This window comes from Schistocerca americana, chromosome 1 (genome assembly GCF_021461395.2).
Source record: "Schistocerca americana isolate TAMUIC-IGC-003095 chromosome 1, iqSchAmer2.1, whole genome shotgun sequence".
NCBI lineage: Eukaryota > Metazoa > Arthropoda > Insecta > Orthoptera > Acrididae > Schistocerca > Schistocerca americana.
In genome coordinates this window covers 387,820,069-387,836,882 of record NC_060119.1, presented here as the reverse complement: position 1 = coordinate 387,836,882, position 16,814 = coordinate 387,820,069, and the positions used below count along the sequence as shown (strand labels likewise).

At 37.9% G+C, this 16,814-nt stretch overlaps 1 protein-coding gene across 6 annotated transcripts in view; it reads left to right on the top strand.

Annotated features, from left to right (window-relative positions):
* LOC124601711 (telomeric repeat-binding factor 2-interacting protein 1-like) overlaps positions 1–16,814 on the top strand; it is a 200,141-nt gene that overhangs the window by 105,494 nt on the left and 77,833 nt on the right. For all 6 annotated transcript variants that reach the window (XR_006978582.1, XM_047136269.1, XM_047136266.1 and 3 more), the window contains 3 exons: positions 4,738–4,833; positions 4,993–5,088; positions 13,986–14,081. Coding sequence is in view for 5 of the 6 variants with exons in the window: in XM_047136269.1 (XP_046992225.1) it covers positions 4,738–4,833; positions 4,993–5,088; positions 13,986–14,081 (288 nt within the window). In the remaining variant the exon portion in view is untranslated. The remainder of the gene's footprint in view (positions 1–4,737; positions 4,834–4,992; positions 5,089–13,985; positions 14,082–16,814) is intronic.

The following is a 16,814-nucleotide window of genomic DNA, read 5'->3' as shown; positions in this document are numbered from 1 at the left end:
CATCCAATGTTTGTGCTCCTTACACCACGTGGCTTTTACTGGTGTGATGTGTGGCTTATGAGCAGCCACTCAACCATGAAATCAAAGTTCTGTCACCTCCCACCTAACTGTCATAGTACTTGCAGTGGACCCTGATGCAGTTTGGAATTTCTGTGTGTTAGTCTGGATAGATGTCTGCCTATTACACATTACAACCCTTTTCAGTTGTCAGCGGTGCCAGTCAGTCAACAAACAAGGTCGGCCTGTACTTTTTGTGCTGTACATGTCCCTTCACGTTTCCACTTCACTATCACATCGGAAACAGTGGACCTAGGGATGTTAAGGAGTGTCGAAATCTTGCATACATACGTATGACACAAGTGACACCCAATCACCTGACCACATTCAAAGTCAGTGAGTTCCGCGGAGCACCCCATTCTGCTCTTTCATGGTGTCTAATGACGACTGAGGTCACAGATATGGAGTAACTGGCAGTAGGTGGCAGCATGGTGCACCTAATATGAAAAATGTATGTTTTTGGGGGTGTCTGGATTCTTTTGATCACATAGTGTATGTTGGCCAAACTGTAAGAACATTTAAAATATGTTATAAGGAACATTGAGTCTAAGTTCAAATTGCACAACATTAGATGAACATATGAGAACAACTAAACATAACTTATGTGAGATTGAAAATAGTATGCAAATTATACACACTGCAGATAAAGGAACTCTGTTAAAAGTTTTGGAAGAATTGAAAATTTTTATAAAATAGAAGAAAAACCCGCAAAATTTATTAAATGAATAAAATGATTTTAATTTACATGGGTCCTTCCAGTTATTTGATGAAGTGCTGTAGATGAGTAACCAAAATGTAACACCTGCTGTGTGATACTAACATAAATATGCAGAGATGTCAGTCAAGGCGGAAGTACAGAGGCAAAGATGTTGTTGAGTGACAAGTGATCTACGAGGGGCAGCAACTTGAAATTAGCGGAGGTTGAGGCCTGGTGGGTAACGGGAAGAGAGGGTATATTGAAGGGCAAGTTCCCATCTCCGGAGCTCTGATAGGTTGGTGTCAGTGGGAAGTATCCAGATATTTAAAATATGTCTGCTTGTGTCTGTATGTGTGGATGGATATGTGCGTGAGTGCGAGTGTATACCTGTCCTTTTTCCCCCTAAGGTAAGTCTTTCCGCTCCCGGGATTGGAATGACTCCTTACCCTCTCCCTTAAAACCCACTTCCTTTCGTCTTCCCCTCTCCTTCCCTCTTTCCTGATGAGGCAACAGTTTGTTGCGAAAGCTTGAATTTTGTGTGTATGTTTGTGTGTCTATCGACCCGCCAGTGCTTTTGTTCGGTAAGTCACCTCATCTTTGTTTTTATAACATAGTTTGAAAGATATCCTAATTTTTATAGATGTACTCGTATTTTTTGAAAGATAAACAGGTATTTAAAGATGTGAGATGCCTGTACACCTACCCATAAAAGAGACGATTAAAATGTATATTTTGTTTCCTGTAGTTGTAAAATATCATTGGATACACTATACTATGGATGTTACAAGTCCATCTTCGGCACTGTCACTGTCATTGTTTACTACTGTAGTGTAAATGTACTTAAAAATAAGTTTAAGTACTATAGTGCAGCCAGTTTAATCTGTATAGAGTTGTCAGCCAACTTTAAATGCAATCTCTAATGCTGTCAGGCTGCTTTAAACATGTCACCATATTGGAAATTGTAGTAACACTGTTAACGTTTACGTCGCACTGCACTTAGCGTAGACCGGGACTGTGTCCTAGGCATTCCCGATGTTAACTGACTGGGCACGGCCCGTGCTGCCGGAGTTGTTGTTGTTGTCATGCCGGCAGAGGTCGCGTCCGAATTCTCACGTGCCCTCTGGTGGACAGGACTCTACTTGCGGCAACTACCGTCCGTGACGCGCCGTGCCAATGTGCGCCTCCTGCGATCTTTCTGGTGGCTACTACAGAAATGGAATAAGTACTTTATGGAACGTCAATGTAAATTTTTCCATAATATCTCAATTTGTTTCTTTTGCAGTGTATATTCTGATGATGCTCTTGCTCATTTGAAGAATTAAACTGGTAAATAAAAAATACAAATTGCATCTTGTGGCTGTTTTCAAACATTTATCTTTAGCAGTTGCTCACCCTGCAGGCAATGCCTGCTCTTGCATATTTTAGTGTTTGTGATGTAAGCTTTTTACTTATTGTCGTGAAATGCTTTACAAGGTTATGTAAAGAAGTTTCTGTAATTGTTTAAAAGCAAAATACCTAATGTGTTTATATTTTTTCACTTTCCTACTGTATTCACATATCTGCACTAGTGCCAATACAGTTCCTGAAACTTTCCTGGAATCCTTTGTTACAAAGCTGTTTTTGTGTTGTGTTGTCCACCATGTCTTCAGAGTTAGCATTTTGTTGATACTGAAATTTTATTTTTAACTATGAGAACAGCTACAGATCGACGTATGAATGTTTTACATGTGGGAGCAATGTTCGAGTGTAGTAATTACAATTCCTGGCTAGAAATGCTTAAGCATTAGTGGTTGCTCTTCAGGGTTATTGTCATACAATAAAGTTAGGTAATCTGGCCATTTTTTTTTTCTTGAATTTTCCTTCTGATAGCATGTCTAGCAAGTCTTCAGTGGTAGAGGACATTCATATGAAGTTCTTTAGTTGCAGTCTGGCCATTTGCGATGAACTCATAATAAATGATATCCACTTAGTACTTCAGTTTTTATTTTCACTTGCATGAAAGTTGCTACCCTTAAGGCAAAATCAAATAGTGGAAAATCCAGGATGGAATGTAACAATATAATGAAAAGGAAAGTTGCTGTTTACCATATAGTGGAGATGCTGAGTCGCAGAAAGGTGCAACAACAAAACTGTAGAAAAGTTAGCTTTTGGCAAAAAAATGCCTCCCAATCTTATACGAAAACAGATCTTCTCTGCCTTATCTCTCCAGTCACCCAACGGTTCCCAAAGCTCCACCGTCCGGCCACAGAGGCTCATTCCCCTTGTGACTCAGTACACCCAGGACTGGAGCATCTGAATAACATTCTCCACCAGGGTTTCGACTACCTCTTCTCGGGCCAAAAAATGAGAAATGTCCTTCCCACTACCCATCCTACCTCTTCCACAGTAGTTTTCTGCTGCTCACTGAACCTACACAGTATCCTCGTCCATTCTAAACAACCCCTGCTCCCAATCCCTTGCCTCACTGCTCATATCCCTGTAGTAGATTTAGATGGAAGACCTGTCCCATACATCCTCCCACCACCACCTGCTACAGTCGGTCACAAACATCACCTATCCCATCAAAGGAATGACTGCCATTGAAGCCAGTCATATGATCTACAAGCTAAGCTGCAACCACTGTGCTGTATTCTACATGTGCATGCCAGCCAGCAAATTGTCTGTTCGCATGGATGGTCACTGACAAACTGTGGCTGAGCACGCTGCCCAACACGATGTCCTTCATTTCAGTGACTGCTTTGCAGCCTGTGACACTGGAATCCTTCCCACCAACACCACCTTTTCTGAATTGCACAGGTGGGAACTTTCCCTGCAATATATCCTAGATTTCCGTAACTGTCTTGGCCCTACCCTTTGTTAGTCATTGTTCTTACCCATCTAGCCCCTTCCCTGTTCTCTTTCCAGCACTACACAGTCCTCTGTTCCACCAATCCACCCAGTCTCTTTACTTCTCTCCGTTACCGTTACACTCTCTCTCTCCCCCGCCCTCTGTGTAACCTCCCAACTGCACCTAACTGCTCCGCTCTCGACCTCATCCCTGCACACTCCCAACAGCACTTCACTGTCCCCCACCCCTATCCTGCTATCCCTCACCCTCCCCATCCCAGCCTACTCCTTTCCCCCACCTGATTGCCTCTCCCATAATTTGCTGCTGCTCGCAGTCTGGCTCCAACTGTCAGAGACTGTGGTGTGTGTGTGTGTGTGTGTGTGTGTGTGTGTGTGTGTGTGTGTGTGTGTGTGTGTGTGGGTGGGTGCGCACGTGTGCAGTGCATGTTGTCTATTTCTGACAAAAGCCTTGTTGGCCAAAAGCTAGCTTTCCAACAAACGTTTTGTTGTGCCTTTCTGTGACTCAGCATCTCTGCTATATGTTGAGTAGAGCAGTGGGACATAATAAACCAAAATTAGTGTCCATTTGTCATCTGCGTGATTCCATGGTAGCAATGGCAGCAGTCGTGAAAGTCAGTGTGTGATCACACTTGGATGTCATCTCTAGTGCATTTGGACAAATCACAAAATGTTGGAACAGTTGTGATTTTTTTTATTTTCTAATTTCCTTAGGCTTTTTCGATATTTAAAGAGTCTCAGATAGTGATTTCGATTGTAAGGCATGAAATTTGATTCATATACTATCATTAAAGGTAGTGTTTGTGAATAATTGGTTTTCAGTTTTTTTCTGCCATCAATGACTAAGACATCAGTTAATTAACCCATTGCAAATATAGAGCACTTTCTACAGCATATATGCTGCTTCTTTGTAGGTGCCAACGCAAAAAGATGAAATTTCCATTGGTGATTGTCCAACTACCTTCTGCCTACCAATTCCAGGAACTTTTTGACTTCTGTCACATATAATCATTGTAAATATTATTGATAACTGACATTGTTTTCCTGCTGAGTTGCAATACATACTAGAATGTTACTTTCTGTTTTGTGTAATGATATTGTGTTTTTAAACTGTAAACCATATTTCTCTTTACTGCTAGCCCCTGTGGATCTTCTGTAAGTACTGGTGCCAGCAGTCTTGAAAGGGGCTGTGGTCAGAGGCTCCCAGAGAAACGTAAACCATTCAGAATCATCAGGTATGGAAAGACTTTTATTTTAGTTGCCCAGTAAGGTAAAAATATTTGCTACTTGAATATTTCAGTTTTGTTAGTGAATAGTGTTTCTCATATTTTTACCATTACTGTCTCTTTCTGTTTGTGTTGAATTATCTGTGTCAAATTGTTGCCTTTTTCTAGATTCCGTGAATCTTCTGAAAGTGACAGTGATGGTTGTCCAGGAAATACAGACGATCAGAGACTTCAAGATATATGTCGGGTAAATAGATCTACCAGGTGTGTTAAAATTGTTATTGTCAACAGCAGTACTTTTACTCCCATGGGGTTTCCCTGTATTAATCACTGCACTTAAATTAACAAATAATATTCTACATGTGAAGGTAGGTTTGTGTATGTGTCATATATGCTAAAATGCTTTGTATTCATTATGTTCCTTATTGACTTTTAATATTATTTTTGACATGATTTAATATCACTCTGTTCCCAATTTCTTGACTCCGTAACTTAATCTATTGAAAATTATATTTTATGAACATAATTTGTATTAATTTTATTATGCTAATTATCTGATACTTGCCATAAGTTGCTACACAGTGACACTGTAGAAATCTGTGAGCAGCAACTTTGTCCGGAGCTAGATCACTGTCAAATTGATTCTGAGTGAATTAATTTTGTATCAGTATTCAGTGTGTGTTAACAACCATCCAAGATAAGCCGATCATCAGCTAAGTTCATAATCAGCTTAGTACTAATTCAAGGGAGTAGGCAATATTGAAGGCACAGACTGAAGCTGTGAGGTACCGGATGGTCCTTGTACTACCTGCTAGTCATGAGAGGATCAACTCATGTGATATATTACAGTCAGTGTCAGTAGTGGAGCTGTGCATTACTCATCGGTGCCTTCCTTCCAGCAGTATCAACAGTTTCCTCATCTGTGACCCGGTTGATATCTACCAAGGACACTAACCTCCCAGCCACCTGCCCGTCTCTCTCCTGCATCCTTTAACTGGCCTGTAGGATCAGAAATGTCTTGGGAAGTTGGAAAAATATCTGGATTGTTGCCAAAGAGGACAACTTGCATTAATTTCCCCCAAAGGAGGGCGGGGGGGGGGGGGGGGGGGCAGTCCCTATGCTATCCCCCTCACATAGAGATTTCTGTATGACGAGACTCACAGATCCATGCCAGGGTTGCCACAGGTTCCGGAAATCAGGGAATTTCAAGCAGGTCATGGAAATTTGGGAAAAAAAAACAGACTTGAAAAATCTCGTTTTTGTCTCAGTAGATTAAATGGTTTGTTTACAGAGATGTCATGCATCGTTGCTGGCTGGGTGCAGCTGAGTACATTCACCCTTTCCCTACTCCCCATTTCTACTGCTTCTCCCCTCCTTACCAGTCCTCTCAGCATGCAGCCAGTGCTGCCACCACTTATTGCTGCTAGCGTAGTATCTGCCGACGAAAGGCAGGGAGGCATAAGGGGTGGTTGCTTTGGATCTGTTTCTTAGAGACTGTGGACACAGCGGCCAGAGATGGCGGTCATGTGGTCATGAGTTGTATCTGAGTGATTGTGTGAATGTATGCGTGCTCTTGTTTTCTGACAAAAGCTATGGCTGAAAATTTAGTTGTGGGAGTGTGATTGTCATTTCTATGTGCCAGCCTGTAGCTCAGCAGTTGTCTTTACGGGGAGTTACTACCTATCCTCATTATTATTAATCCTCAGAGTATTTTAACAAGTTATCTGTTGCACTGATTGATCACGGTGGTCTCATTTCATCAACATGCTGTCCACACGACTGGATTTCTGTGACGGGCCAAAACTGCAGGCCGTTTCTTTGGGTATCTGTAATGGATCTAGTCTCACTGATCTGCCCATATGCCTGGGTCTGTTTATGTTGGTGTAATGCAGTGGATTTTCGTGGTTTATCCATGGACCCAGGGCTGTGGTGCTCCTCAGCAGGCCAGAGGCCATGAGCGAGGGATTACAGGAATTGTGACTGCCCCACTGCAAGTACGTTGTACAATGTGGCATTTTATATCCATTTTATTTGCTCTACTGCTTTTGGCACTTCAAAAGTAGTTTATATGTTAGAAAGTATGGGTGATAAGAAGGAGAAAATTGTGTCAGTTGCTGGGGTTTGTATGCTGTGTACTCATATATCACACAATACCTGTAAAATAATAGATATATCACAGTGGGTAATATTGGTGGTTGCCTATACTGTTGGTTTACACAGTTCTTCCCCAACTTATACATTTCCTTCAATAGGCCTACTTTTTTCTGAGGTTATTTCTGAAATCAGTGGTGATATTTTAAATATGTCTTGAGACTCCAAAGAAATGCGTCTTTTAGCACCAAATGTGTTTCATTTTATTAAAATAAAATAGCATCAGTGGTCTTAGTGAAACACATATACCACTTGCCGTGCTTTCTGCAGCTAAAGCAGTTCGTGACAAAAGATGTTGATGTTAGTATTTAAGGTTTTTGCTCACATCAGGAAACCCCATCTGCTACAAGTTTTTATTAGATATTTCCTCATTTGCACCTATTGTTTCTTGTACTGTAACTGCAAAGACAGATTGTCAACTTATGGCATAACTTACCCTTGAGATCTCAAAATTTGAAAGGGAAAAATGGTAAAACTTGTCTGGAAATCAGGGAAATATCAGAGAATTTCGCATTGGGGAAACTTGTGGCAACCCTGCATGCTGACTGGGTCTGGCAGCACTGAGGGGGTGCAAAGGGCTGTTTAGGTCCAGATTCTACAACTGGCTGCACTCTGGGTCCATATTAGCTGGTTCAGTGACAAGGGGCCCATCTCCATCACACCCTGTTGTTCATGTAGTTTAGTTGTGGAGACTGTAGTGGGTCATTCCATGTCAAAGGGACCAATATTAAAAAGTCTCTCCACTCGACCATCTCCAACTCTCACGAAATTTGGTGTGACGTTTCTATAAGTTCTTTGATGGTTATTCACTGAATTTCAGTCCAGTGTCTCCAGTGGTTGAAGTTTTAGGGGCTCTTTAAGAGAGGTTACTCATCTTTGCATCATATATGAAGGTGCAAATGTGGCAAGTTTGCTAGCCTTTTTTTAAAATGCCTAGCAAAAATTTGGTCATTTGCTTTAATATATGTAGGCAACAATTTATGCTGAATCACACTATGGCAAAAATTAGGAATTTAGCCACACCTAAATATAGATACAAGCCTCAAAAGTGGCTAAAAAATTTGCCTTACTATTTCAGAGCCAAGATTTGACTGACCATTGCTACTTTTTGTATGAATCAATCACACCAAAACTTCAGAGGTTTATTCCTACCTATGATGTCTATATATGGATCAAATTTAATTAACATTGGATGCCTAGTTGAAAAGATACGCATCTGCAAAATGGGCCAAAATTTTCTGTATGCGAATTTTAGGGTATTGTTGAGGGGCAATATCACAACTGTGTCTTTTTTTAATCCTTTTAATCCTTATAAATCAAAATATGTGTAATTGTAGTGTCCTTTAATGGTATAAGATTTGGGCCTGTGGTTTAGGAAATGTAACTATGCTAACAAGAAGTGTTTTTACACTATTTTACAGTATAAAATATAAATATAATAAAACTTCATAAAATGCTCTTAAGACTACAAAATCTCGAAGATCATAAAGGAATGCTATGTTGATTTAGAATGTTTTAACCTTACAAGACTGTTTCTGTTGGCATTATAAAGTAGCAATAGTTTCTGAAAGCTCTGTCATCGTAACAGTGATACATAGCTGAATCACCAGTTTCAGTTGTTGCTTTCTTTATTGAAAATTTTCACAGTGGCAGTCTTCTGTGTGATGTTAGTTTGGTGTTGATATTGTACAATCTTAGTGTTGAATACTGAGTGTTTGAATAATCAGTGATCATCATTGTAGTTGAAGACGAGCACTAAAACAATATCTTTTGATAACGTAATTTGCATATTTTATATACAAACAAGACTGAATATGTTACAAGTAAATTATAAAAACTGTGAAATTTTAAGTGAAAGATTCATAGGCATCAGCATGTGTAACAGCATCTGACATTAAGCTTCAAACCAGCGTATTCATGAGCTTTCAAAGTTGGTTGTTATAGATTAATAAACTATGCTATGAAATGAACCAAGAGATCCTTGCACCCTGCTGCTTTTGTGGATCAGATGGAGCTGATTGTCATAAGTCATCACCATTATATTATGGCAAAAATCAACTACAATCAATTAAGAAAGCTTCTGTGATGTAGGTCTGGGCTTGATTTTACTGAATGTGCTCAAATTTGTTCATACTATGATGCCTTGTTGATGACAAAATTTCAATTCCTGGAGAAGACTTGCTACATCCTATTTTGTTAAGAAAAACACATAACCAAGAAGGCTTTAACACCAGTAGCCATTGCAATGTCTGATAGGTTGAAGTTACTGACTAGTGAAGTTTTTAAAATTGGTCAGAAAATTTGTACCAAATGTAGACAAGAAATGGCCCAAAAAGAATAACCCCACCAGGATAAGCAAGAATCACCATCCTCTGAAGACATGGATGTTGTTGATGCTTGCTTTCCTGCCAATACTTCATTATCATCACTTGGAGAGTCACCATTAAAACTTAAACAGATCAGCAAAAGGGATTCAATGGGAAACATAAAGCACAAAATTCCGAAAGCACAAGGCAGCATTACTAAGGTAATTGCCACAAATGCTGGTGTGAGCCAAGTAGATATTGCTCATATACAAATGGAAGAATGCCAAAACTGTAAAGGTGTGGACATGTTGATTGAAGAACTTAAGATGAAGCTTCAGACTTAAGGCAATTGCAGTAAAGTTCAAATTTTGACCCTGACCCCTAAGTGGCTGGACTCTTGAGAAAACAACTAAAGAATTTGCTGTTTCAACTAAAATGGTGAAGAAAGCTAGGAAACTAAAGATGGAAGATGGGATTTTGGCAACACCTGCAAACCGAAAAGGGAAAAATCTCAGTGATAAAGTAAAACAAAATGTCCTCAGTTTTTTGAAGATGACGTGTTTTCTTATTTATGCCCAGGCAAAAAGGATTGTGTTGCAGAACCAGAAAAGTCTGCTTTTTTGTAACCTGAAAGAAATGTTCAGATTGTATTCACATATACCATTGAATAAATCTGCAAAAATATATCATTGTATGGCACATAGTTCAGAAGGTATGACATATAAATACTGAGATGCATGAAAAACTGCTGCATGATACATGGTGCTTTAATTCATAACTTCTTTACACACTTTTGCGTCCAGTGTCCACATATAAAACTTGATATACATGCAAAATTATATCTTTGTGCAACATGCAATTAAGGAGATATGACCTCATAAACATTGAGCTGTGTGAAACTGAAACTACAGGGAGGTGAAATATGTACGAATATATGTGAATGTGTTAAATAAATATGACATGCGCATATGCAGGCAAAGTTGTGGATTAAAAATTCCTTCTAAACCTCTGGATCTAATTTCAGCCAAACTTGGTACACATATTACTTACCATTTGGAAAGAAATACCGTGGAGCTAAGTACTTTGTTTCTCTCATAAGTAGCTGTGAGGAGTGAGCCTGAGGATAAGAGTTCTTGCATCATATCAGTAAATAATTTACTCTTGATTGCACCTTCACAAACACGTTTTTCAAATAGAAAATTAAGGCATTTACTTATGGAAAATTCACTCAAATTTTCTGAGCCAACCGGTGAAGAGCATGTGTTTAATACGTTCTATGAACTGCTGTAGGATAAAATACCTGCAAAGCTTTATCAACCTTAATCATATAAGCTGCTGCATCTGTAACTATCATCAAGAGTGTTTCTTTATTTTCTTTAGGAGGCCACAAAAGATGTAATGCATCACAAACAATCCTAGCAGTTGTTGAATGTTTTGTCTCTTCCATTACCCTGGAGACAATGAGATGTGGTGTTCCTGGTTCAGATTCTTTCATTTTTCACATATGACATTGGCAATAAATTTCCCACATGAGTCAGATAACCACAAGTTTGAGTCACCGATATCATCTCTTATGTCTAGTATTACCTAAAACTAATTATTTTATTGAAAATTAGTAAAGATCAATGGTGTAGTTTGGAGTCTCACTTCTTCTTTTGTGGGGAGGGGGAGGGGGAGCAAGGACAAGTTTAAAAAAATTGTAAAAAATGTGTTTCTTTATCATAAAGTAACTAGATCAAACCGTGTAGCATTGCGGGCCATACAGTATTTTATGTTTCTATTTGAAAATATTTTTGTATGTATTGGGGTAAGGGGGAGGGGGGGAGGTTAGTTGACACACAAACTAGTTTCATTAAATAAATTTTTAAACTCATCTCTTCATAAACTTTGCCAAGGTAGTTTTTCCTTAATGTCGATTCATCAGGATCTTTTCATTCGGAATATTTTTCAAGGATCATTCAAAATTCTACATTATTTAAATTTTTGAAAGAAATGTCAGAAACTAACGTTTTGCAGATACCTCTTGAAAAATTTTCATTGCCATAATTTCCACTTCCACGTGCAGAAAATGCTACAGGTAAGGTAGTTTGGATCTTGGAGACACTTGGGTGTTATTGACAGCATTTCTGTGAACATGTGTTTGTAAATGTTGTGTAATCTGGAATTTTTTGTCCCAAAGCACCTATAACAATAGTATAAAAATAATGCAAGTTTATTTAGTTAAATAAAAACAACCCTCACTAACTCAAAAATCACATTGATTTTTAAAATATTCTGAAAGTACAAAAATAAGATTGACGTATTTTTTCACACACTTGGCACAATACTATATTTCCATCTATCCACTGTTGAAGCAAATAAGCATTACTGCTTGGCATTGTGGTATTCTGTCTCCTCAGCATTGTAGTATTTTGTCTTCTCCTGCTCATACTCCGGAAGTTATCAATAACAGCACATTAGTTACAAATTTAATATAACTGGAAACACCACTTTTTAATTTTCTTGGAAATGTAATTGTTCCAGGTGACAGCTTTGTTTGTAATGTAATACAAACTGTATCAAGTTTCTTGATGTGATGGCTGCACCTTACTCTAAAAATTTTCCACTTGATTATTGAACATTGTTTAATATTTATGGAATATTCTGTTGGTCTTGGAGGAACATAGACATATTAACTCAAATAACAAGTATCAACACTCCACAATAAACATTAATGCTTTGTATTCAAGTTACTAATAAGAACATTGTATAGTTTACATTAAGCTGTTGAGCAGCATATTTTTTTTATACTGGATCATCAACTGCACATTGTTGAAAGCTATGTTCTCATTTTTCAGTGACCATTTATGGAATTAGAAATGTGATATGTAACAGTCCTTCTACACAAAAGGAGAAATTTGCTCAGGTCTTTCTCTTCTCCTTCTTCTTCTTCTTCTTCTTCTTCTTCTTCTAGTATCATGGTGAAACATTTCTATTTCAAAAATCATTGCTGAAAAAGTAAAATATATGCATAAATATGCACAAATTAGTTAAATGTGCACCAACCCATCATATATGCATGTACATACACTGTAAAACTTCCATAATAAATTCCTTACAACATTGAATAAATTTATTCCTTGCATACATATGTTTAACTATCAAGGAATAAAACATGTAAATATGCAAAAATTCAAGCTGTACTGATCACCAACAGAGTCCATGAAGGATGCACTGAGCAGACAATGTTGAATGTATGGTCATAAAAACAGCACTGTAGCCATGATGTATCACAATGTCCTTTTTTCGGAGCTAGTCATTAAAAGATCAGCTCAAGTGACACATTGGCATAGACCTGTAGTGACAGTCTCTGCATTCCCTTCCTTTTTTGACTGTAGAAAACATTCAGTGGTTGAGGAAGTAGATAGTAAGACAATTTTGCACAATAGAATGTGATACTGTTTGCAATGTATTACAACTCGTTAAGAATAGTGCTGATAAAAACCAGCCTAAAAATTTTAAAACATTGCTTCACGTTTTGCTGATGCTGTGGTTTATTTGTGAGTGGCTCGAAATTAATTCTGAGTGAAGATCATAGAATTAACAAGGAATCTAGATCTTTTAGCACACCAAATAAGAAGCATTCCGGGAAGAAACTGAAAATGGAAAATGTTGACATGCACAAAATAAACCCAACATTGAGAAAATTGCTTCAAGTTTTAAAGCAGAAGATACAATTTTTGGGAAGCAGTTGATATGTGTATAAAATTATAGGTAACTTCAGGTTTGGATGGAAGAAAAAGGCATTTAAGTGGAAATTATCAGCAGAAAAGTAGTCGTCTGCAAAGAAAGATTGCAGTACATACAAACAATTCAGAAATAATAACCAACATATTACATGTGTGGTTGAGATTTAGTTGTACTCATTGCACACCACAGATCGTTCTTGAAGAGAAATCTGAGAACAAAGATTTGTCTGCATCACTATTATTGAGTTTGATGCTGGTGTTTGTAAGTTCATACTAAACAAATTATTAGTATATAAATTTGGGATGAAATTTTTTGATTATCACAATAACATGAACTTTGAAAAGTGCATGAATGCCTCAAAGCAAATTAATCCCAAATCTCTCATTGTTTTCATATGTATGGAACAGCTCCATCCACAGGCCGTGGTGGGCCCATTGATACCGACCAACCATTGTGTCATCCTCTGCCAGAGACATCACTACAATGTTTAAATCTGGCTTGTAAAGAGGTATTCTATGAAATGAATTCCAATTGACATATAATAAGTAAAGATGACTGGACTTCTCATTGAATTCATATATGCAAATGCAAAGGGGATTATGTTTTAATCAATGAAACTGTTGACATGGATAATCCCTTATTAATTTATGGACTAACGTTAGTAATTACAGTAAGAGTAACATGACAGAAGTAATACAAGAGACAACAATATGACATTCCAGCTGTAATGTTACCATGTGTGAAAGTCACCCACTTTAGTTACAGGTATCATTCAGTGCTCAAATATATTTAAGATGGGTAATAGCAGTCATGTGCAACCTCCCTATCAAGTGTATTTCTCCATACAATGCTGCACCCTCCCACTGAAATCATATGTTTCCTTATCTATGTTACAATCTGTAAGTGTTGAGGGTAGCAACAATGTATGATAAATTTCTGGTATAAATATTAATTCAAATCTGTCATTCCATATAGCTCACGGGTATGTCATGAGAACGAAGGTGGCAGATGTCCCGGGAAACAGGATGACCTGCAGCACCTAGAGAAAAACAAAGAACATACCATACAAAGGTTAGTTGACACTTGACATTGTAAAACTCTCCTAGTGCTAACAAGTTTTAAAAAAACATTGATAATTTTCCCTCATGTACTTCTGTTTATCAGTTAGTATTAAATTTCCAAGAAATCTTGTGATTGAAGACATTGAATAGCGGTTAGGCACATAACTAAGAATTGGAATTTGCTAATTCAGCTTACCAACCTGCTTCCAACTCTTTACCACCTAAGTCACATTTGTGGCAAAGACCTAGATACAAAGACTTAGCCCATATACTCAGCGTTTAAAACAAGTGTCAGTTCTCTCACTGGCATATTCCACCCCATCACTGACAGAACCATCTATAAAACCACCCACTTTGTATACAAGCTTGCTGCAACTATAGCTCGCGCAGAATGTGGTGGCCGATGCACAGTGACCAGTTTTCGTCCAAAGTGCTGAGCAAGTTCATTCATTTGTTCGGAAGGGGAGGCCGATAAGTGTTTTCCAGCTTGCAGCTGCTCAGTAAAGGCAGAATTGTGGTGTGCACCCTGCAATCTTTTTCAAACGACCTTAATAAAACTCTTTGGTGAAAAAATTCATTTCTGCTTTACTTATAGCTTTATATGTTAGCTTCGTGATGATGTGCCTGTCATTTCATTAATGGTCATAGTTATTGTGATATTCATGCGAAAGTAAGACACAGCGCAAAATTAGGAAAAGTGTGCTGTGAAAAATAGAGGTCGCTTTATTGCGTTTGGTGCATATTTTATAATATGTTGTTGCATATGAAATGTAGCTAAAATACTGAATTTATCTTTGGGCTTGGGTAGCGCTATATATCTGCCACCAATCTCGACAGAATTGATGTGATGAGCACACTCATTTGCAATCACGCTGCACCAGCAATAAAACCAGAGTAAAATATGCACTACATTCCTCATATTACATAAATGATTTCAGATATCGAAATGAGACTTAGGCAAATGAGAGCATGCAAAGAGGAGAGTATCTTATTATATCATTATTATGTAAAATTTCATTATCTACTGTGTTATTCCAATAACTACAGATTTTTTTGGTGAAAGAATGTAATTTTTAAGAGCAATCGATAGCTAGTGAAATGAGAAATACTACGGGTTTTAGAACAACATATGTGAAGATATTACACTTTTTTTGTACCAAGAATGTGCCTCTTCATAAGCTGCTGACTTCACTTTCTTCAGTTCCTCACTTAATAAACTTAATAAACCACTGTCACAATACCAGAGAAGGAAAGTTGCTACCCACCATGTAGCGGAGATGCACACAGTGTGGGCTCAGCTCTCTGAGACTGCAGATGTGTGTGTGTGTGTGTGTGTGTGTGTGTGTGTGTGTGTGTGTGTGTGTGTGTCTATTGCTGACAAAGGCCTTAATGGCTGAAAGCTTTAATTGTGTGAATCCTTTTATTGTGCCTATCGCGACTCAGCTTCTCCGCTATATGGTGAGTAGCAACTTTCCTTCTCTGGTATTGTTACATTCCATCCCGGATTTTCCATAGTTTGATTTAATAAACCACTGTTACAGAATTTTCTTGCAATTGTATCTTCACAACATGCTAGTGAAGTGAGACACTGTAAACTTCACTCACATTCTCAGCCCATAAAGTTTCACTTTGTTTCCTCTACTTCTGGGTGCTTCACATTATTTGTTAGACAGTGTAGCTTGGTAATATGGAATCTCCTTGCCCGACCCCTTTGTTAAATTCTGCATGTCTCACTATTGTGATGCAGTGTAATAGAAACTGTAGCATTGATTTGCGTATTTTTCAGTTGCTAACATAGCTTGCTTGTGGTGTTTCTAAAGAAATCTGAGTACCAATTATGTTCAGGTTGAATCAAAAGTTTTCAAACATATATGAAGCCTTGTCAGTGGAGTAAATCATGCTCATTGCTGTCACCATAACTTTCTTACAACTTATAAATAGTACACTGTGCTATATTGGCTTCTAAAGCTATCTTCTTCCTATGTTTGATTAAGATCTTATGCTACTTCTGTAAGGTTGGTGATTATTTCAGTAAAAATTGTTAAAATTATGGTTGAGAGCCTCATAGGTCTTTGGTCCTTTATATTTTGTCAAACGCCTTTCTTGTATGTTGAATAATAGTTTGACGTTTAGCATTTCCATTCTGTATTTCTTTTACCCCAGCTTTAATCACTTGTATTCAAAAACCTTATCTAGCATGTTTTTGAAATCTCATTACTTCATGACTATCTATGTTTTTCATTCATCTCATGATATATACAGACATTTAAAGTACTCTTAGAATGATCGTTGCCTGTTACAGTACCCATCTCTGTTGTGGTCTTCCTCTGTCTCTTCTCCCATGGCACTTATAATTTCTTGTCTTTAAGAGAAGTCTCTCACTCTCCATTCTTTGTAGATGTTCGTTCTGTTTTCTTCTGTAATCTCAAATTCAATCATTAAGGCTAAAGATTTGCAGTTCTTCTCTAATATCTTGATTTCTTAGCCTGTCGTCTCCTGTGCAACCTTTAACACCTCTAAGGAATTTCATTTCTTGTGCCTGAATCCGGCTTTCTTGCTTCTTGGTAATCACCCCTGTCTCACTTCCATAGAGCAGTGTGGGAACTGCAACAGTTTTGTAAAATTTAATTTGAGTGTTTTTCCTGGTTTTGTTTTTTATGTTCCTGATGATTGTTACACATAGCCGAGTGAATTTACTAAGCTTGATTTCAATATACTGCTGTAGCCATATGTCATTTCACAT